The 23,089-nt window shown below is 43.5% G+C and overlaps 1 protein-coding gene across 3 annotated transcripts in view; it reads right to left on the bottom strand.

Annotated features, from left to right (window-relative positions):
• The window catches only part of TGFBR3 (transforming growth factor beta receptor 3), a 209,672-nt gene that overhangs the window by 113,698 nt on the left and 72,885 nt on the right, over positions 1 to 23,089 (bottom strand). For all 3 annotated transcript variants that reach the window (XM_032155374.2, XM_032155376.2, XM_058439581.1), the window contains exon 3: positions 4,134 to 4,318. In XM_032155374.2, coding sequence (XP_032011265.1) covers positions 4,134 to 4,318 — 185 coding nt within the window. The remainder of the gene's footprint in view (positions 1 to 4,133; positions 4,319 to 23,089) is intronic.

Raw genomic sequence — 23,089 nt, 5'->3', positions numbered from 1 at the left:
AGGCTCTGTCACCACCTCTACACAGGAAAATTAAAAATCTCTCCCCAGCTGAAGAACCTTAAGGCACCTGGGAGGCAGGAATTTATTAATAGTAAAATATTAGAGATGGGGTGATTTATAATAGATCTTGATACTGATCTTGCACCAATAACAAGCCAAGGGGAAATGGGGCTGATTTAGTAATTCCCTCACATTTAAGGATGACATCATGAAAACCAACTACTCCAGTCTTCAGAGTCATAGTCAACTATGGCTTGGAGCCAGCACGGTAATTGTTTTGCTAATTTGTAAGTAACGGTACTTATTTCATTTTGAAAAATATTTACCTTTAATATTTGGTAGAGGCCAGGCATGGTGGCTCACACCTGTAATCCCAGCACTTTGGGAGTCTGAGGCGGACGGATCACTTGAGGCCAGGAGTTTGAGACCAGACTGGCCAACATGATGAAACTCCATTTCTACTAAAAATATAAAAAATTAGCTGGGCACGGTGGCATATGCCTGTAATCCCAGCTACTCAGGTGGCTGAGGCATGAGAATTGCTTGAACCCAGGAGGTGGAGGTTGCAGTGAGCCGAGATCACACAACTGCGCTCCAGCCTGGGTGACACAGCGAGACTCTGTCTCAAAAAAAAAAAAAAAAAAAAAAAAAATTTGGTAGAGACTGCACAAAGGCTGCCTCTGGCCCTCCTCCTATTACCCTCAAAACAGATCAGCTGTTATTTTTAGCATAGACCATATCATGACATATCTACAAAAACCAAGTTATCCATTGAAAATAACAAAAAGCATTAGGTGAGTTTAAGTTGAAGGAGTAAGCAATCTTGGGAAAAGTGAATTGAGCCAAGGTAAACTTTATAGACTAATTATTAGCATGTCAGCAGGTCAAATGGTTTTTTAAAATAGTTTTATTGAGATACAATTCCCATACCATAAAATTCACCCACTTAAATTATAATTCAACACTTTTTAGTATATTCACAGAATTGTGCAACCATTACAATTTTAGAACATTTTTGTCATCTCCTCCACTTTTTTTTTTTTTTTTTTTTTTTTTTTGAGATGGAGTCTCGCTCTGTTGCCCAGGCTGGAATGCAACAGTGCAATCTTGGCTCACTGCAACCTCCACCTCCTGGGTTCAAGACATTCTCCTGCCTCAGCCTCCCAAGTAGCTAGGAATACAGGCACCTGCCACCGTGCCAGCTAATTTTTGTATTTTTAGTACAGAAGGGGTTTCACCATGTTGGCTAGGCTAGTCTCAAACTCCTGACCTCAGGTGATCCACCTGCCTCGGCCTCCCAAAGTGTTGGGATTACGGGTGTGAGCCACCTCGCCCAGCCTCCAGTTTTTTAAAAAAACCTGTAACCATTAGCAGTCAACCTCCATTTCCTTCTTTCCCCTCTAGCCCTAAGCAATGACTAATTTACTTTGTCTCTATAAATTTCTGTATTCTGAACATTTCACATACATGGAATCATATGATATGTGGTCTTTGTGTCTGTCTTCTTTCATTTAGCGGATTTTCAAGGTTCATCTATGCTGTAGCACCTATCAGTATGCCATCCTTTTTATTGCTCAATAACATTCCATTGTATGGATATACCACATTTTATTTGCCCATTCATCAGAAGATGAACATTTGGGTTTTTCCACTTTTGGACTAATGCTGCCATGAACAGTCACAGACAAGTCTTTGTGTGGACATGTGTTTTCATTTCTCTTGGGTATATACCTAAGAGTGGAATTGCTGGGTCATGTGGTTCAAATGATTTTTAAAAACTATTTGCACAGCTGCGGTAATGTTCTCCACAGTCCTATGTCAAGAGAGTGAGCGATATTTAATCCTCATCCACACCCATCGTACCATCCACAAACAATCTTTCATTCTTTCATTGTCCTGACCCTCATTCTGATGTCATCCTCTATGCTCACTTTGTATATGCAAACTACTCTGAGGTCTGCCGTATGTGAGCAATGCAGAGCCAGATGGAATCTCCAAAAATCAATTACCCCAAAGTCTTGTTTTCAAACAGTATTGAACTACAACCAGCTAATTCTTAAAGGTCCCTCTGTTGTCTATTCTCAGAAACATCTTCAAATCACTGGCCCAAAATCATACATATACTATACAAATGTTGAAGGAGAATAATGTTCAGGTTTTTAAACAAGTTTGAGACTACCCTTTGTAGGCCCTCTTTCTTTTCTTCCTCACTGAACACACTATGTTCCTGATGCCAGCTAATGTTATGTATCCTCAGTACTGCCAGGTCCTAAAATGAATCCCACTTTGAATAACATAGTAACCAAGTGCAGGAGAGCTCTGCTGTCACTCCTTGAGGTATTTTTCTTTTGTTTCAGTAGTCTTTCTCGAATTTGTTTTCAGAGTCAACAACAGTACTGCACAATTTAACATCAAGAATTTTCTGCTGTTGCTGCTTCTGTAACAGCTTGGACTTTCTTTTCCCTCTGAGTTCCTCTGAGAGAAGCATATATAAAATGAGTAATTGTCGCGCTAAAGAATTGCTGGAGTCAGCAACGCTTCATAGGAGCTGCATTTCCTCCTCTCCTCCTTTCCCTCTCACCACAAACTCTCCCCCATCAGTTCAGAATTAAAGGCACATTACTGGGATAAAGAAATCTGACCTGAAATATGAGTTGCAGCAACAATGGCAAGCAACCAAGAGTATTAACAATAATTTCCAATGTTGCTGGAAAGGTTAGATGATCTGTCTTTGAAATGAGCCAACTCTGCACACGTTCATGAGATTAAAATCAGCTTGCTTTTCCTTCTTAACATCTCGTGCTTCTCCTCTACCACCCCAAAAAAGATGGGGTGACTGAGGCACATAAACAAGTGGCTCTGGAAATTAACTTTCTTGACCAGAAGAAAGCTCAAAGATAAATTCCATTCTGTATTACTTTTCCTACACTTCACTATGATCAGGATTTTTTGTGGTTTCTCTCTCCCTGGAGAGAGAATACCTGAGTGATAACATTTCTGACACACAGAAGCTTAAAAACAGAAGGAAAGCACTCTGTGTTATCTTGTTGGGAAATCTGTCCTCTTAAATGATAACCATTCACCCACAATCTAGGCCATTTTTGAGCCACAGGAAAGAGGAGGCCATTTCTCTCTGAAGATGATGACCTTGCGCAAATAAGTTTCCTGCACCTGTTTTGTCACCTGTAAAATGAGTATAATTGTAGGATTCATGGAGTTACTGTATGAGTGCTTCGAACAGTGTTTGGCAGAGTAAATGGTAAATGCTGAGTTACTATGGGCGTATATCTTTATCATCACCATCTCCGTTAATGTCACCGCCACCTTTGGGAAGCTGCCTAGATAGTGATAAGGAGCTATGCTCAGGGATTTTCAGGCAAGTACAAAGTACCGCCATCTTTATTCCCGAGTGTTCCCATTTCCCCTCACTCATCCTGCAGAAGCAATAAGTTCATATGACAAAGTAAAGAAAGAAGAGGGGACACAGGAGGAAACAGGAAAGACATTTCACAACAACAGAGAAATGGTACCTTATTTGGTTTCTCACAATCATGTTTAAAAGATGAAATTATTATTATTATTTTTTGAAACAGGGTTCCGCTCTATCTCCCAGGCTGGAGTGCAATGGCAATCATGGCTCACTCCAGCCTCGATCTCCCAGGCTCAAGCAATCCTCTTGCCTCAGCTTCCCAAGTAGCTGGGATTACATGTGCTCACCACCACACCCTGCTAATTTTTTTTTAAATTTTATTTTTAGTAGAGATGAGGTCTTGCTATGTTTCCCAGGCTGGTCTTGAACTACTGAGCTCATGCGATCCTCCCACCTTGGCCTCTCAAAGTGCTGGGATTACAGGTGTGCACCACCACCATGCCTGGCCTAAAAGTTGAAATTCTTATGAACGTTTTTTTTCCAATACAGAGGGCCAGGAAAGGGGGAGAGCCAACCAATCTCTAGACAGAGAAATCCTAAAGTTGCCCAATCCAGACAGCAGCTGGTATTTTAAATCTGCTCTCTTATATTCATACATGAGCTTCTTTTATTGAACCCCAGAAGAGAAGAAAAGGACTTCTGTCCAGAAAATCATCTCTGCAGACTCAGTGGCAGTGGGCTGAGAGCTGACACCTGCACCTACCTCTCTCTGTAGTTGGCCAGGCCCCTGGTCTGCAGTACGGAGATTCAGGACATGCACCTCCTGTGGCAGCCCAGTCGTGCCTCTGCTGGCACAGCCTGACAAAACAGTGAAGCTCTCCATCAAGGCCTGGACAGGATGGGAGGCACTGACAGGTGACAGTTCACACAGTGCACCAGGCTCTGGACCTGCCAAGGGAATCACAAACACAAGCCACTCAGAAACAGCAATTAATTCTGCCTCAAAGGGGCAAGGGTGATCAAGCCAGTGCCAACCCACCAGAGATGCCTTTCCAGGTAAATTGTTCCAAGACTAAGTGGCCAAAAAGCTAGCCTGTCTTCTAAAATCCCAATCTCTTACATTTCTTTTGGATAATTTGGTATGTATTTGATTTTTTAAATTCCCTTTTGGACTCACAAGTCATGAATGCATTCCTCTGGGTAGAAGACACTTTCCATTTAACATTTATGTTTTAATTTCTTCTTCCCTCTTGGTAGAAAATCAGAGATAAATAAAATAAATTGCTTAAAGTTCCAATAATACTATACATAAATAATATTAAATATCTAAAATTGCACTTAACAAAAGTATAAGATACAGATCCTATCTTTTCAGAGCTTCCCTTTATTAGAGAAAGCAAAACAAACTTAAGAACAATACAGAGCAAGATGTAACATGTAGAGGCAATCAGGGCCAGAGCTGTACAGCAAAATTTGAGCCAGAGGTCAGAAAAATCCTCCCAACAGAAGTAAGATCTGAGCAGAGCCTCAAATAGAAAAAGTAGAACCCTGGTCATACTTGGTTCCTGCTTCTTCATTCCCTCTTCCTCTAATCAATCAAGCCTTAAATCCTAAATCCATCCACTCCTCTCCATCTCTACTTCTTTACCGACCCCAGACAATTACAAACCTTCCTGAACGGAGTCTGAGGACTCAAGCTCTGCATGCCACCTTCCACACAGGCACTGTCCACCTAACCTAGAGGCACTCAATGTTACGGGTGTTCCCAAAGCAAATGCCTGCCGCTGGCATCTCTGTGGGCAGTTCCTGCCCCTCAGAACAGCTGCCCTACCGAATAAAGCCTGAGCTCCGTCACAGAGCACAGGAGGCCTTTCTTGATCTAGCCCCTTCCTATGTCTCATCCCTCCCCACTCCATATGAACTTATTTAAAGGTCTCCAGACACACCAGGATGTTTCCCAACTCCATGTCCTCATTCAAGCCTGCTTCCTTTACCTAAATTCCTCTTCCACTCTCACTCCGCCCCCACAACAAACATCTCAAGCTGAGGAAGGCTCTCTTTCTCTGCCCTCCCGCAATTTATCTGCCTGTCTCCACTACTGCATTTACATGATAGCCACTGGTGTACACATCCATCTTTATTGGTCGAATGTGACCTCTCTGAGGGCTGTGGGTACTCATCTTTGTATCCTCAGCATTCATCTGCAGTGCCTGGCATATATGAGATGCTCAAAAAATGTTTGTTAAATGAATAAATGAATCATTGAGCTTAAAAAACATTGTCCCCTCTCAGATCAGTGAGTAGGGCACCATTCCAGGGACTTGGATTTGGCTGTAGGGAATACGGGAAATAGGCTGCTACAGCCCTGACATCACTGCAGCCTCCTTACACATTGGCTGGATTGATAGAGACACACCCAGGGGAAGAAGGAACTGGATGCTTACTCCTCACACACCTCTGTGAGCTTGGTGCTACTGTCTCCATTCAATCACCCAGGAAACTGGGCTGAAACATACAGCGCCCACTACACCACAACCTCCCAGACAGAACCCAGGTAAAAGGCCTGAATGTACTCCAGTTTGTTCTTCCTGACTTCTAAATAATAAAGGTACTCTCCAGGGTTGCAAACATAGTTCAGAACCAGCCAGTCTGCACCCAGAAGCAGACACCCTGCCTAGTGGGCCAAGTCTATTTCAGGACTCACAGAAATTATCTAGGCTGATAATAGCTATCTGGTCTGAAATGAAGTATGTGCCTTCTCAAATAGTCACTGCCTCTCTCTGGACCGTGGCCAGCTGCTTTCTGAGAAAGCACAAGGTGGTGAAGGAAGATGTCCCGAGAGCAACAACAGGAGGTACTGACTGTAAATTCCCTGGAGCCCCTGGCAGGGTGCAGGGAAACTGTATGGGCAGGTGCTCCCTCTGCTGCCCTCATCCTGCCCTCCTGGCCTCCGGCTTTCCCAGCCGCAGTGGGATGTCTGGTATACTTCACACCCAGAGCTTCAAGAAATTATTCTACTCCTACTCAATTCTGGGGACACACTGGTTACAGCTACCCACACTGGGAAACCCTTCTGAACTGGTTGCAGAGCCTCCTGCCATGAATTTACAATTATCACAAATTAAGCACAAATAAAAATGCCTTTCAGTTCCATTCTTGTATGTGTGCAAAGCTCTGAACAGGCTGAAAACACATCTGCAAAAAGGCCTGCAATCTAATTGATCTGCCCTCCTCCGCATGATGCCACCATCACCCATTAAGATCTTCCTTAAATCACCATACTGCTCACCTCCACACTGGGGCAGGGGCAAAAACTCAATGGAAACAAATCAAGTAACAAGGTACTCCCAAAGAGGGAGGGAACCAGTGCCAGGAAACCTTCCGTGCTGAGGATGAGCGCTTCTTGCCTTAGAGTCTATGCTCTCTGTTTTGCCAGAGTCCAGAACAGGGCAAACACCCTCTTTAATGGCTACAGCTCTAGCCATGGGTTATACGAGTCAGTCCAAGGTCAAAGAAAAGAGAAAGCAATGCATGGGGCACACCCTGATCAAGTGCCAGGACGGCGCCTCTTTACAGAGACCCACTGGAGGCCAGGTGCAATGGCTCATGCCTGTAACATCAACACTTTGGAAGGCCAAGGCAGGTGGATCGCTTGAGCCCAGAAGTTCAAAAGCAACCTGGGCAATATGATGAAGCCCCATCTCTACAAAAAAAAAAAAAAAAAAATATATATATATATATATATATATATACACACACACACACACACACACATGCATATATATACATACATGCATATATATATATGTATGCATGTATGTATATATATATATATAAGCAGCTGTGGTGGTGCACACCCGTAGTCCCAGCTACTTGGGAGGCTAAGGTGGGAGAATCACCTAAGCCCAGGGAAGTCCAAGCTGCAGTGAGCCGTGATCACACTACTGTACTCCAGCCTGGGCGACAGAGTGAGACCCTGTCTCAGAAAATAAAAACAAAAATACAGAGACTTACTTGGCTTGACATTTAAATACACTCAACAGTGTGTTCCTGACCATCTGACACAATAGAGTAGTATTTGGTTTTCAAAGTTCCTCATAGAATTTTTTTCCCTCCAAGACTGAAAAAGAAAAAAAGCTACAACATATGATTAAACTATCCTTACACCAAAAAAGACAAAAAAAAAAAAAAAAAATCAGGAATTATCTACCACCATCCCCAGGGGCATATAAGAAATGGTGTCTTTAACAGTTCAGCATACAACGTAATAAGAGACACTGCTTGGCCTGGTGCGGTGGCTCATGCCAGTAATCCCAGCACTTTGGGAGGCCGAAGCGGGTGGATCACCTGAGGTCAGGAGTTCAAGACCAGCCTAGCCAACATGGTAAACCCCGTGTCTACTAAAAATACAAAAATTAGCTGGGCTTGGTGGTGTGCACCTGTAATCCTAGCTACTCAGGAGGCTGAGGCAGAAGAATTGCTTGAACCTGGGAGGCAGAGGTTGCAGTGAGCCAAGATTGCGCCACTGCACTCCAGTCTGGGCGACAAGAGCAAAACTCTGTCTCAAAAAAAAAAAAGAGAGAGAGAGAGAGAAAAAGAGAGAGACTGTTCCCATTTATTAGGTGCCCACTATGCAATGCTAGGTGCTGCACATCCTTCTGACACATCGCAAGGAAGCAGCACTAACCCCATTTTAAAGAAAGCAAAGTAAGCTCAACGTGCTTAAGTAACTGTTTCAAGGTTGCCCCAGTCACCCAAAGCCTCAGACTTGGCCCTCCTTGGGGCTCTCTCTCTCAGGAGGCAGGGTCCTGAAGTGCCTGGCCTTGCAGTAATCAGGGCAATAGAGATAATGGTGCCCATGGAGATGGAGAGAAGGGGACAGAGTTGAGTGGCCAGGGAGAGAATCCACTGGGCGAGGAGAGGGAAAAGGTGACCAAGCATTGCACAGTGAACATCCAGCCCAATGCCTGGGCTACTGTGCCAACACTTTCTGTGAAAATAAAAAAGTGGTCATAGATTTAGGGGTGAGATCTACCGTTTTGTAACTTACTTTGAAATACCTCCCAAAAAATAAGATTGACAGATGCAGAGATACTTGATAAAGCAACTATTGCAAAATGCTAATTGTGGAATCTAAATGTTCCCTATACAATGGTTTCAACATCTGTACATGTTGAAATTTTTCATTAAAGAAAAGTTGGGAGAGGGAGGCAATGCTTATAAAAAAAAAAATTAAGCCCAGAAATGCCTTAAGAAAACTTCCTCAAAAAGTGTGCCAGCATCACACTGCTGCTGAGAGCAAATCGGTATAATTTTTCAGTGGTATCCAAGTCCCCACAAAAGGTACACATCCTCTGACCCAGCAACTTCCCGCTAGGATTTTATCCTGAAAAACGTAACTGGATAAGTTTGCAAAGGGTACAGAATGTACGAGTGAAAAAAATTAAGACTTAAGGGAGGGGACAAAAAGTCCCTGTGAAAACATCCAGGCTAAAGGACATAGGTTAAACTCTAAGTATGGGGTAGAATAGTCCTCTCCTAAGAGAACAGACGCAGTGTAGGAGTCAGGGGAGAGGGTTTCCTTTGGGGAAAAAGAAAGGAAACAGGCAGTGTGATTGTATGAAGTTTTCCTTTGAATATCTTGGAGAGACGGTCTTCTGCCACCAGCTCTTCCATCCCCGCCTTCCAGGTAAAATGCCTGCCAGGCGTTCCTGGAGTGCACTATCCTTTTTCCATAGATTTTCTCAAACACATCCATGGGTTCAACCCCCATCTCTTTACAGAAACGACCCCAGGCCATCTCAGACTTACCTATTTCTCCTTTTTTTTCTTTTTCTTTTTCTTTTTTGAGACAGTCTCGCTCTGTCGTCCAGGCGGAAGTGCAGTGGCACGATCTTGGCTACTGCAGCCTCCGCTCCCCAGGTTCAAGCGATTCTCATGCCTCAGCCTCCCAGGTAGCTAGGATTACAGGCGCCCGGCATCACACCCAGCTAACTTTTGTATTTTCAGTAGAGATGGGATTTCATCATATTGGCCAGGCTGGTCTCGAACTCCTGGCCTCATGTGATCCACCTGCGTTGGCCTCCTGAAGTGCTGGGATTACAGGCGTGAGCCACCATGCCCGGCCCATACTTCTTTTTCTAAGCTCCAGGCCTGAATATTCAACAGCTCCTTCACCATCTACTTTAGTCTCATGGACACCCAATCTCAACACGCAGAACTCAGGATCTTTACCCCTTGTGCCTATTGTTCCTCCTTCATTCCCTCCTTAAGTAAATGGCACCAGCCTCCACCTATGTACACCTGGCACCAACCTGGGGGAGGTGCCCCAACATCACCCCTTCCCTCTCCTCAGCCAATGGATTCTCTCCCTGGCCACTCAACTCTGACCCCTCCTCTCCATCTCCATGGGCACCATCATTTCTCGTTCCCTGATTACTGCAAGATGCTCTTAATTATCTCCACCAAAATGTCTTCTACAGAGCAGCCAAACTGATCTTCTGAAAAACCCAAATCTGATCCTGCTTCTCTCTGCTTTCAAAGACTTATCGTTCCATCTCTGCTGTCCAGATGAAGCCCCAAAACCTCAACATGACTTACAAGGCCCTCCAAGATCTGGCCCTGCTTCCTACCATGACCCTGTCTCTCATTCCCCGGGCACTTGCTCCCCGTGTTTTGGCCATTCTGGTAAAGCACAGAAGTGCTTACTGTCTCCCTATAGCCATCGTTCTCCTTTCTCCAAGTGCCAGCTGGTCACACAGCCACCCAGAACGAAAGCTACATTTCCCAATCCCGCTAACAGCTGGCAGCTTCCTGTATGAAGGGAAGGAGGTCAGTTCTTCCGCCATTTCCTTCCGACTGCTGGTTGGAACGTGGATGTAACGGGCAGCACTAGAGCAAGCCTTTGGGGCCATGAGACAGAAGCAGCATGGTGAGGAGGGCACAGCAACTGAGAAGCCACCTGGGTACTTGATGAACATGGACCCACGGGATCAGCTCTGAATTGCTTTTTTTTTTTTAATAAGAAACAAATATAAACTCTTTTTCTTATATAAGCCAATGTTATTTTGGGTTTTCTGACATTTGTAGCTTAACCTACCCTAATTAATGTACTTGCCTTCTTTTATTTCATCATAAGTGCCAACCTATGTCCCAAAGGAGCCTCTGAAAAGCAAGGTTTCCTCCAGGAACACATTCCCCGCCGCTTCTGTTCCTTCCCACCACCGCGGCAAGACAAATTCCTGCTCATTCTACTGATCTCTCAAGGAAGCTCCCCAAACCTCCCTCGCTGTGTTAGATCTATATTTTTTCATACTCTCGTGGTACTCTCCGTTTCTCTCCCCAGCACTTCCTGTGATGAGATGTACATAATTATTTGTGCAATTATTGGTTTCACATCTACATGCTCCCAAAGACTGCAAACACCACAAAAGAACAGAACCCAACCATTCTGTCTGCTGCTGCCTGCCTCACCCCGGCACAGTATCTGGCACACAGTAGACACTCAATTATTGCTGAGAAATGGGGAAGAACCATGGGGTGATGCATGCCGCATGGGCTTCATGCCAATAAGGGACTGTCTGTCTCAGACTTCCTGCTTTCACTCTTTACCTGAAAGCCAAAGCCTCACTCTTATACTAAAAGGGGGAGAAAAAAAAAAAAAAACACCAACCATGAAATGAAGGAGGTGGCATTTTTGGTTCCTAAGAATCAAGTCCCAGTTGGGGCTTCCCCACCTTCAACTGTCACAGAAAGCAGGAAACGCAAATCTGTTTTTGTCTTCTCTTCCCGAACACTCTTCTGGCCAATCCCCTCTCTCCAGGTGGCAGGACAATCCTCTTATCTCTCCGTTGGCACACCACACCCCCAGCCTCATCCTGCCACTTCTGGGTCAGGCCCTAGCCTTCCTGTCCCTTTTCCTCTGCCACAGCCGGCTCATGAACTTGTCTCCCATCCTTCCCCCTTGGCCGCATAGTGGTTCCTTCAGCAATCTGTCTGCACAATGCCAGGGCCAGCTCCATTCAGGAAGGCTTCCACCTGGGAACAGCATGATCCACCCCACAGGCTCTAGCACACGTGCCTGAGTTAACACGGTGGCTCAGATTCTCACTTGATCACCAAGGGGCCCAAGTACAGCACCTCCCAGCCACGAAGGCTTGGAAACCAGGAAAACATGCTCCGAAACCCCATCTGACTCATCTGCTCACTTTTGTGGTGACCTGTAAGCTCTAGAGCTGCTACTGTAGGCCCTCACCGGCAGCCTCAAAAGGCTGGGAGTGTCTCCTGTGGCCACGGCTGAAAACCCACATCCCGTCTTCCCTACGCAATCTCTTCCCTGCAGTCAAGAGCCGAGTGAGCGACATGCTCTGATGATGCTCCTTATCAGCACAGCAAAAGCTGTGTTACCACGTAAGGATCAACCACGGCATGGACGATGACAAAAAACACGCCTGAAAGCAACAATGCTCATAAGCACACATGCATGCTCACTTCGCACCATACTTTATCATGAAAAGGCATGTTGCAGATACTTCATCCGAAGCCTCACAGAAACTCTATAACCCACTATAAGTAAACGGTTGTGAGCCACACAGAGGTAGGATGTCTATTTCAGAAAAGTGCTTCCTGGCAGTAATGTACAGATTCACCTCCAGAGACAATCCTCACTGGTGCCTCCCAATCTGGATATTTCAGTTCGCTCTGGGCATCTGGTATGTGACGAGTACAGGATTCCTTAAGGGTAGCTCCCAAAGAAATCTAACTTTTCCTTGGACTCAAAGTGTGAGCTGAGTTTAATCCTCCCCTGCTGGCTTACTCGAGAAATCTGATCTCAAAATCTTGCCGGGTGTTGTGTCTTGTTTGAACTGAAGTCAGGCTCTGCTCTTCTGTTTGGTACACTCTCCTCCGCCACCAGCACAGAGGCACAGCCCCCTTCACCCACAAGATGCTACTTCTACTGACAAAAATATTTACTGACCTGAAGACAGCACAAATTCAAATAAACTCTGTGGTGAGAAACTCCCCAGGTGGCCCAGACCACGGCCACACTGCCAAGACCACTGCCAAACCAGCCTCCTACACAAAGCAGGCCCCCACCGCTCGGGTGCTCAGCAGCTGGGCCACCTGAGGCCACACTGCCAAGCACGTGGTGGCTCCCTGGGCTGCCGCCTTGTGTGAGAAGCTGGGGGTTAACTCTTCATACGTATGGTTACCACGCCACTAGGGGCCACACATCTTGTACATGTTTCTGATCCTCACAATGCCACTGTGAAGACTGTGTTAATGCCCTCATTTTAGAGTGATGGGAAACTGGAGCTCATGAGAGGCTAAGAAACACATCAGCAGGAAGTGGCAATGGGGGATTTGAACCTGGGTCTCTGAGACTCTAGCTCCAGACTTTTCCCCTGGCAGAGCACCACCTGCGTCTGCCTTGTACTTTCCAGTTCCTCGCCTCAGGACTGGGTGAACAGATGCATAGGCCAAATGTAAACATTCATTCATATCTACTAAAATAAAATAAACTGCTCGGTTCACACTTATCACCTTTGGTTGACTTAAAAGACTTCATAAACTTAATGAAACTCGTTTCTCATTTTACCAAATGCCCTCCTCCATCCTTTTCACTAATGCTTGCTTATCTGGACACATGGGAAACGTTCCTAAGATCTCGCTATAACATCAATGTCTAAATTCCCAGTTCCACTTAAAGAAAAAAATCAAATGGACTCACCCTTTCATTATGTCCTTTAGCTGCAACACAGCATTCCAATCTCAGTTACAGAACCCCCACATCCCTGCTGGCAGTAGGCCAGCTCCAAAACTTGACAGAATGCAGACAAAGCATTTGGGAACAGATGCATTTGCTGCACACACTTTAAATTTAATCTGTGCCAAAAGAAATTACTAATATCACACCTCATGCAACATGGACAACAATACTGGCAGAGGGGGGTAATGTTTTGGAGAAGACATAGTAAGTAATTTTCACATTTAATAAATGTGATCCTCAAGCATTCTAAATACCAATGCATACCAAGTTGACACAAACATCTGGTACCTATTCCACATAATTTTCAGCACTCTGATTCCCCATATCACCCAGGGTTCTAATGAGGAGCGTGTGTTCAGCTGTAATAAAAGTGGTAAAGACGCAGAGGGAATTAAGGGGTAACATTATAGCCTGGGACCAAGACATCACAGTGGGGAGATTTTATTCTAATGACACCATTGGCTAATAAGGTTTTTGTTATTGTCCCACAGGGAATTCTGAAATGCTGTCAGCTGCAAAGAGGGACAAACTCCCACAGATTGTGGGACTGGGTACTACAGGATCTATTCTGCCCTTGGGCTGAAAATCCTTTCTACCCCCACGGGATGCAAGAATCTGTAAGAAAGGGCACCCAGGATGATTTCTTAGCCAATAGCACCGCCTCACTTTAATTGAGCTTCATGAGAAGGAATCACCAACACAGGATATGATGCAAAAACAAAGCTCCAAGAAAAAAACACCTGGAATGCCCTGAGCTCACAAACACTCCTGGCGTGTACATAACATATGCTCATGTTTGTACCATCTCAAATTACAATTCATTGGAACTACAGCCCCTTGGGGATGGAGCGGTGGAACGTACCACCATTAAACTCCAAAGACGGCCCTTCTACCACAGCTCCTACCTGGGTTTTTCAACAATAAAATCTGGCTTCAGGCTGAAGCTTATCCCTAGTAGGAAAAAGGTAGACAAGTCCTAAAACTTGTAATTTGGATTTCTCGGGGGGAAAAAAACTAGATTTTTCTATAGCACAACTCTTAGGCATATCTTATCATGGTTTCTTTCACCGTCCAAGCAAAATCTACATCCAAACCTTCCTCCTAACAAACTAACCCTCTTCCAAGAAGTCAACCACCAACTTGTTGGGCCAAAAGCCAGTGCATATTTGTGTATTGTTGTGTTGAAATCATGGAGCAACTATGTTGGAGAATTTCCTGTATTCAATTGTGTTTTCAAATGTTCAAAAGGAAACAAGGGGCACAGGTTCTTTAGGAATCCAAATTCTCAAAGTGTTGGGAAGTGCCAAGCTATAAAAGGCATGTACTCTTCCATCTAAGCAAGATACCACTACACAACCTGGACGTGCCCACAGAGGGGGATTTCTGCAGCCTTGTGAGGAAGTGGTGCTGTTATGTTTCATGGTTTTTATGACCTGAAGTGAAGCAGGGGCATGTCTCAGAAGTCACCACTGGACATAGCAAGAGCCGTCCTTGTATTACAGAAGCACCGGGAAATAGTGAACCAGGAGATATGGGAGCTGGGTTTTAAGCATTCCATGATCTCTTATTCTATGACAGGCTTGACTTACAGATCAAATGAGGCACTATATGTGAAAACGCTTTACAAACTTCAAATACTATTAGAGACATAAAGTCCCTTGAGGGGAAGAGAAATAAATGAATGAGAACATTTTCTCCAATCAAAACTGTTTTCTTTAAAAACTTTTAGAATGATTAATAAAATATCTAAGATAAGATGTTCTTATACTACTCCCTAGCATTACTCTCCAGAAATTATTTCTATTAATTGCACTGGAAAGACTTAAAATAAAACTACAGCTGGGCATGTACTCCCTGTAATCATGCCTGTAATCCCAGCACTATGGGAGGCCAAAGCAGGAGGATTGCTTGAGGCCAGGAGTTCAAGACCAGCCTGGGCAAAATAACCAGACGCCCATCTCTTTAAAAAAAATTTTTTTTTAATTAAATTAATCTATGCACAGTATTAGAGTAAAAATTCCTGTTCTCCGAGCACATTCTGGAAGTACAACTCCCAAAGGCGAGAATAGGCCATGTTTCTGCCTCCAGGGAATTCCAGCAATCCATAAAGACAGTCATTTGGCATCATCTTGGCCAACGGTTCTTCTGATTTACTTTGTTGGGTATTTTGTTTCCTTGTGTTTTGTTTTGTTTTTGGAGACACAGTCTCACTCTGTCACCCAGGCTGGAGTGCAGTGGCGCAATCTCAACTCACTGCAAACTCCGCCTCCTGGGTTCGAGTGATTCTCCTCCCTCAGCCTCCCAAGTAGCTGGAATTACAGGTGTGCTCCACCACACTCAGCTAATTTTTGTATTTTTAGTACAGACGGGGTTTCACCACGTTGGCCAGGCTGGTCTCAAACCCCTGGCTTCAGGTGATCCACCTGCCTCTGCCTCGGCCTCCCAGAGTGCTGGAAGTGAGTCACCACACCAAGCCCTGATTTACTTTTGACCTATAATATGGTGCACCTGTCCCTATTCTTCTCACAAGAAGGAAGCTCAGACAGAAGGAGACACTGGCTACAGCATTCATTTTTGAGGGGATAAGAATTTATGGGATGTCACTGCCTAATTGGCTCAGCACAGAGACCAAGAACAAATCTGAAGGTTTGAAGGATGGGAGAAAATAGGATCTTTTTTCTCCTACCCTATGAATTTGGCAGATACAAAATAACTGAAGGCTAGTACGTTTCTTTATTAAAATGCAAATGCTTTATCAACTTAGATTCAAAATATTCAACTGAACTTTATCACATAAAAAAATTACAACTTAATTCCTACTAATGCAATATCTGATGGCAAAGTAAGACTCGCAGAGCTACAAAGCTACTCCTCATTAACCCTGAGGAATGACATTACCAAATCTGTTCATCTCTCAGACCTTGATTTGCACCTAAGATGATCACTAATTTTCTCTTTTTTACCTTTTGCAAACTGGTGTCTAGCAAGAAAGAAAAAGATGGGAGAAAGAGAGGTAAGAATGTGTGCAAAAGCATGGGGGAATAACACGCATTGCATGTGGCATGCTCCGGGCCTGGTGAGCATTCTGTTAGGGCTGGTGGCCAGGGTCTGGGGTGCAGAGTCTGAAGCAGAGACAAGTGGCAAGATGAGAAACTGTAAGAGGGTCAGGAAGGGCAGAAGGGGCAAACCACAACTGCTGGGGAGTTGAATCATCGCCTATAACCACTGGTCCTGGTTGCAGATAGGAGACCATAAATTAAAAAAGGAAAATCTGCAAACTTTTGGTTTGGCTGTGCAAAATATTATTAATTACAGCCATGTGTACACACTGGGCCATGAACTAAAACACATTTACTTTAAGGAGTTTATACATAATCAGGGCACTCACAATTGGTTACAAGAATGAGTCAAATGCTTAACACTGAATGCCAAATTATTCAGCTTAATATATAGGTCCCAATTATAATACTAAACTCTATTCCTTCCTCTTCAGGCTAGCTAGCCTGCTGCTTCAGGTGCTTCTGTTAGGAGGGAAACTGAGAGCTGACAGTTTGCAGAGAAATCTATGAACACCTCGTCACTGGTGTGCTCTTGCTCCTTTCACAGTGAAGCTAAAAGGCTCTGAGAAGCTGTGGACCTGGTTTTTCCAGAGCTCATAGCAGTTACAGGCCCATCAAGCAGCGCCATCAACAGAACTACTCAGAACTACTCAGTGTAGACCAGGTCTTAGAGAGACGGATTGTGCTCGGCTCAGTTGCTGTGGTTCAGAACCACAGTTTGTTTGGGGGGTAGGTGGACGGGGACAAGGTCTGGCTTTGTTGCCCAGGCTGGAGTACCATGGTGTGATCTGGGCTCACTGCAACCTCTACCTTCCGGGCTCAAGCCATCGTCCCACCTCAGCCTCCCGCATAGCTGAAACTACAGGTGTGTGCCACCACACCAGCTCATGTCTTATATTTTTTGCAGAGACGGGGTTTTGTCATGTTGCCCAGGCTGGTCTCAAACTCATGAGCTCAAGTGATCCACCTGCCTCGGCCTCCCAAAGTGCTGAGATTACAGGCATGAGCCACCGTGCCTGGCCCAGAACTACACTTTTGTATTGTACTTGATAAAATTCAGAGGTCCCTTAAGCTGTTACACTTGTTTAATATTATACTTTTCCTTTATAGCAAATATAAGCTTTTCTAAATCTATTGCTTCATTTATTTGGGCATATGTTTGTGTGTCCTCTACTACCAGAAACTCCATGAGGGCAAGGACTGTGCTTCTTTTACTTCCTCTCTCCCAGTGCTTGACACAGTGCCTGGCATGTGGCACGTGTTCATAAACATTTGTTGAGTGATGAATTCATGTGCCAAACAACCAAACTCCCAAGCTGCTAATTCTCTAAGGACTATGGAGCCAGTCTCCTATGTTTATCCCAGAGCAGCCACATTTTAGCCTTCTAACCTGGGGCAGTTACTTAGCCATTCCCTGCCTCTGTTTCTTTATCTATACAATGGGGATAATAACAGGATCTGCCCCATAAGACTGTTCTTAGGATCAACTCATTTTTATTATTGTATTACTACAATTACCATCTCTTCAACTATGAGATGTGTTCTGGAAAAAAAAAATGCAAAAGAGAAACTTTATCAAGGCACTTAGCTAAAGGAAACTACATCATTTGAGTGCCAAACCTAGCTCTGCGCTTTCTAGCAGGCAGGATAAAGAGAAAATACGATGCTCACACAGATATCATAAAAAGGAAACAAATCACAGGCGGGTGCAGTGGCTCACACCTGTAATCCCAGCACTTTGGGAGGCCATGGTGGGAGGACTGTTTGAGCCCGCAAGTTTGAGACCAGTCTGGGCAAGAGAGTGAGACCTCATCTCTACAAAAGACTAAAAAATTAGCCAGGCATGGTGGTGCACACCTGTAGTCCCATCTACTCAGGAGGCTGAGGTGGGAGAATCCCTTGAGCCCGGGGAGGTCAAGACTGCAATAAGCCAAGATAGTGCCACTGCACTCCAGTCTGGGTGACACAGTGAGACTTTGTCTTAAAAATAATAATAATAATAATAATAATGGGAAACATCAGCTCTTACAAGAAAATACTTTTCCAAGGTCTCAATTTAAGAGGCCTGTAATAAAGCAAGGATCAGTGATTTTTAACTTTTTAAACCAATAATTTGCAGTAATGTAGGTATGAAAGCAAGAAGCAAATGCATTTATTTGCTAAAAGCATGTGGCGGAGTTTGTGATCTTGCCATGATATATGCCATGACATATATCAAAAAGTTTGGATTTTGCTGTGTTGGGTCAACATGCAATTTCTGAAAGGATAAAATCTAAGCAGAGATATCAGTTCAATAAGAGGCTAAGAGAGAAGGGTATAATTCAATCAAATTGTATTTAACCTAAAAATAAGATAAAGTACTGTACTATTGTTTAATAAACTCTCCCCCAAAAATTTAAAACTGGGATAAATGAGATACCTGTTCAGAAAAACATCTATTGAGCTTGCTCAAGATGAAACTTCATACAGTAACATACTGTAAAACATACATCTGTATCTGACAAAGCAACCTTTCAAAACAGATGTGTCATATGATGTTTCCAAGCTGATTTTTTTTTAAGTTTGTCACATTCAGTGAAAGCAACTGCTGTTTTTTGGAAATCTGTGTGTGTTATTTTGGAGAAAACTTTGCTTTGGTGTTTTTCCACTCTGGATCAACTAGCTCCTCTCTTTTCCTCCCAAGCAAACCTTCGTAAACCACACTGCCAGAGGGAACTCACCTTTCTCCCATGGAGACAGCTCTAATACTTGCAAATGGTCAAACTGAAAATAAAATCCTTTGCATGCCATTTCCTCCAACAAAAAGGGCTTTGTCTCAAGATTTGCACAGAAAAACATACCAAAGCTACATCTATTATTTAAAGTAGTAATTCCTTCTCTCAGTATTTCATATTCCTTTCTTCCCACCTTACTTCATCTGGCCCAGAGAACCACCTTTCTGCCACAAAATAAATGCCTCACTTATTCAACATTGACTGGCAATGAGATACTCCACATAAACGAATTATCCAAATAACTAAGTCTTTTCTTGTTTCAAAAAAGTAGGTGTCTTTAGTCATTTTTAAGGGAAATCTGCCTAAAATGTACTACATGCATAATTTCTTCCTGGCCATCTTAAATATTTTGAGCATCCTGAAACTTGCTTATTGTATTTTTTTCTTGAAGATGTAGGGCTGCCATTATGAATACTAATTAGTTTATTAAAGCTTGATATGATTTCAGTTACTATATCTACCAAATGGTCCCATATTTCTGTGCTTTATAGTTTTTTTGGTTTCGTTTTTGAGATGGAGTCTCGCTCTGTCGCCCAGGCTGGAGTGCAATGGCACCGTCCCAGCTCACTGCAACCTCCGCCTCCCGGGTTCAAGCAATTCTCCCTACCTCAGCCTCCTGAGTAGCTGGGATTACAGGTACTCACCACCATGCCCAGCTAATTTTTGTAGTTTTAGTAGAGATGGGGTTTCACCATGTCGGCCAGGCTGGTCTCAAACTCCTGACCTCAGGTGATTTGTCTATCTCTGCTTCCCAAAGTTCTGGGATTACAGGTGTGAGCTACCGCGCCTGGCTGCTTTATAGTTTTGCCTATACTTTTTATACTTGTGGGTTTTTTTCCAGTTCTGGCTGCAGGCCTGTGTCTCTGCCTCAAGCCTATCACTTACCATCTTTTAAACTGTTATACACTCAATTTTAAGTCAATCAAGTCTGGATGAAGACCAGAAGGTGGCTCCCCAACCCATCCACAGAGTAACCTATATGGACTTTTGACGGCTATTTTCCTTGTAACTCACTAAAACGTTCTGACTTCCTTCATGATGCACAAACCTGCTGTAAAACTGATACTGTATAATAATATTAGTGACAATATTAGGGACACTGTCCACAGTAATCTAATTTGAATGGCAAACCATCAAAGAAAGTGAAGCTTATGCACTAAAGGTGAACTGTTGGGAATTTAGTTCACAACAAAACCATGCTAAAAGCTCTATTCTATTGCTTCTGGGGCTTCAAGCATTTCAGAAGTTCTAAGAGAAAAAAACAAATGTATAACTAGGTATGACAAAGTTCTTATGGTCCCTCAATCCCATTTTCTCACGGTGACCTCCCCTTTTCTTTCAGGATGAAGAGATATTCAACCTGTACAGCCCAGATTAATTACAATTTAGCATAATTTGCACATTTTTTCCACTCTAGTTTCTCAAGGGAAGTTGTATTCACCATTCCTTCCTGTCTTCTTTCTTGAGTCAGTGCCAGCGAGCACTGTTCATAGAAATCAGATGCTCCTACCAGTGCTCCCTGGTCCAGGTCAGTACAAATGATCTACCATGAACCATAGAGTCCAGGGCAGGCTGGAAAGCACCACCTCACAAAGAAAACACATAACGGGGCCACTCAAAGGCCCCTCTATGGCAGCAGTCCCCAACCTTTTTGGCACCAGGGACTGGTTTCATGGAAGACAGTTTTTCCACGGACTGGGGAGGAGAGGATGGTTTTGGGATGGGACTGTTCCACCTCAGGTCATCAGGCATTCGTGAGATTCTCATAAGGCACAGGCGACCTAGATCCTTCGTATGTGCAGTTCACAATAGGGTTCACGCTCCTATAAAAATCTAATGCCACTGCTGATCTCACAGGAGATGGAGCTTAGGCAGTAATGCTCACTCACCCGCTGCTCACCTCCTGCTGTGTGCCCGGTTCCTAACAGGTCCGTGGCCTAGGGGTGGGGACCCCTGCTCTATGGTACAATACCATTTGCAGCTTTCTAAAATCCAGCCATGACATGGAATCTTCCCTGCCTTTCCATGTTAATTAGAAGTCGGGGTCCAAATTCACTCTTTGCACATCATTATTATGTAAGGAAAGGCGTATGTATATGTATACGTATATGTATATGTATGTATATATACACACACACACGAACACGCCAAGGGCTATTACTGTTTCTCATACTCAAGAAGGTTCGCTTCCTATGCTCCTTCCTGAAATGAAATCGTTTCTTTGCCCGAGAGATAGCTCATAATTTATCCTAGATTTCAACCTTTTTTAGTAAAAAGTATAGGAAGTACATGGAAACAATGAATGGAAGTGTAGTTTTTTTAATCAAACAAGAACAGGAAACTTTCAGTGGTTTATGGTAAAACTACATATTTGAGCCAAAGAAAAAAATAAACTATGCTCAACCCCTTTTTACCGTCCCCTATCCAAAACATATAAGAACATGCACAACTGACAACCACAAGACAAATCTCAACACCAGGGACAAATTAATATTTACAGGCTTCAAAAATATACTTCCCCAAATTACTTCATAAACCCCTTCAAACAGGCTGACACCTACTTCTTCTATTATTGTATGACCAAAATGAGTCATAATAAAACCTAGGAATATTAAAGACAATAAGTGAGGAAATTCCAGAAAATATAAAAACTATTTCAGGGAGCCAAAACAGAACTATATTTATTTTTCTATCCAAATGCATAGGTATGAATAAACGGGAAAATGAACCAGGCGCTCACAAAAGTAAACATATATCCGGCTGCAGTTCTACAACATAATCTTCTAAATTACCACCTCCTCCACATTAGAGAAATTATTTCCTTCAACAAAATTAACCTCCAACACCCTCCAAACTATAAAAATCTCTACTATACTGTGAGCAATTTAAAAGCAGGCATTTTTGAGGCCAGGCACAGTGGCTCACACCTGTAATCCCAACACTTTGGGAGGCCAAGGCAGGTGGATCACTTGAGGCCAGGAGTTCGAGACTAGCCTGGCCAACATGGTGGAACCCCAACTCTACTAAAAATACAAAAAATTAGCTGAGCATGGTGGTGGGGGCCTGTAATCCCAGCTACTTGGGAGGCTGAGGCAGGAGAATCACTTGAACCCAGGAGGCGGAGGTTGCGGTGAGCTGGGATCGCACCACTGCACTCCAGCCTGGGTGACAGAGCAAGACCCCATCTAAAAATAAAATAAAATAAAATAAAATAAAATAAAATAGGGATAATCTTGTCCTAGCTAATCCTCAGGGTCATCATGAAAACAAATAAGATCATGGCATTTGCAAAGTATTTAATTCAATCAGGAAGTTCTATAAAAATATAAAGATAACACCAATAAGTATATGAAAGATCAATAGAAAAGAACCTCCTTTCTCCTAACTACCCACATTACATTACAAAAAAGAAGCCCACAGGATACAATGGGAACCTTGGGAGCACAGAGGAAAGAAGACTACATTTGGACCTAGAAGGCCTGGGTTCCAGGCTCATCTCTGCCATTAACAAGCTCCTTGACTTAGGGCCCCTCTCTTGGTTGCCTCACCTGGAGTTAATACTACATACCTTGCCAAAATGAATTAAAGTAAAAGATAGCAAAGAATTCTATAAACTCTAAAGTGAGATCCCTATAGAAGACACAAATGAAATCGATCTGCTGAACAAAAAGTTTGAACTTTAATGGTGTGTGTTATAAAATCAACTGACAAGGAAAGAAGTTGGCTGTAATCAGACTCTTCCCAAACACCCCAAGGAAGAAAGCCAACCAAGACAGAGGAGTGGAGAAGCCTCCACAGTGTGAACCTGGAAGGGCTCAGCTTGTACATTCATTACCTAATGAAACAGCAGCTTTAGAAATGGGAATTCTGAACCTGTCACTGTGGATCAGAACCTCTCTGAATCCACTTAAACCCATGAATTGAAAGACTGGGTTGGATTTTTTCCATTCCTGGTTAAGATAGAGCCACACAAATCCTAATTCTAAATGTGGATGTTCAACATTCCAGAATAAACAGCAGCTCATGGAGAAAGCAACAGAAGGATGGCAAGAGGAAAAAATAGATCAAAAAACTACAACAGATTGGTCACTCAGTAATTAAAAGAGAAAAAAACAAA

This window comes from Hylobates moloch, unplaced genomic scaffold (assembly GCF_009828535.3).
Source record: "Hylobates moloch isolate HMO894 unplaced genomic scaffold, HMol_V3 SCAFFOLD_5, whole genome shotgun sequence".
NCBI classification, from domain to species: Eukaryota; Metazoa; Chordata; class Mammalia; order Primates; family Hylobatidae; genus Hylobates; species Hylobates moloch.
This window is presented reverse-complemented; position numbering and strand designations above follow the sequence as displayed.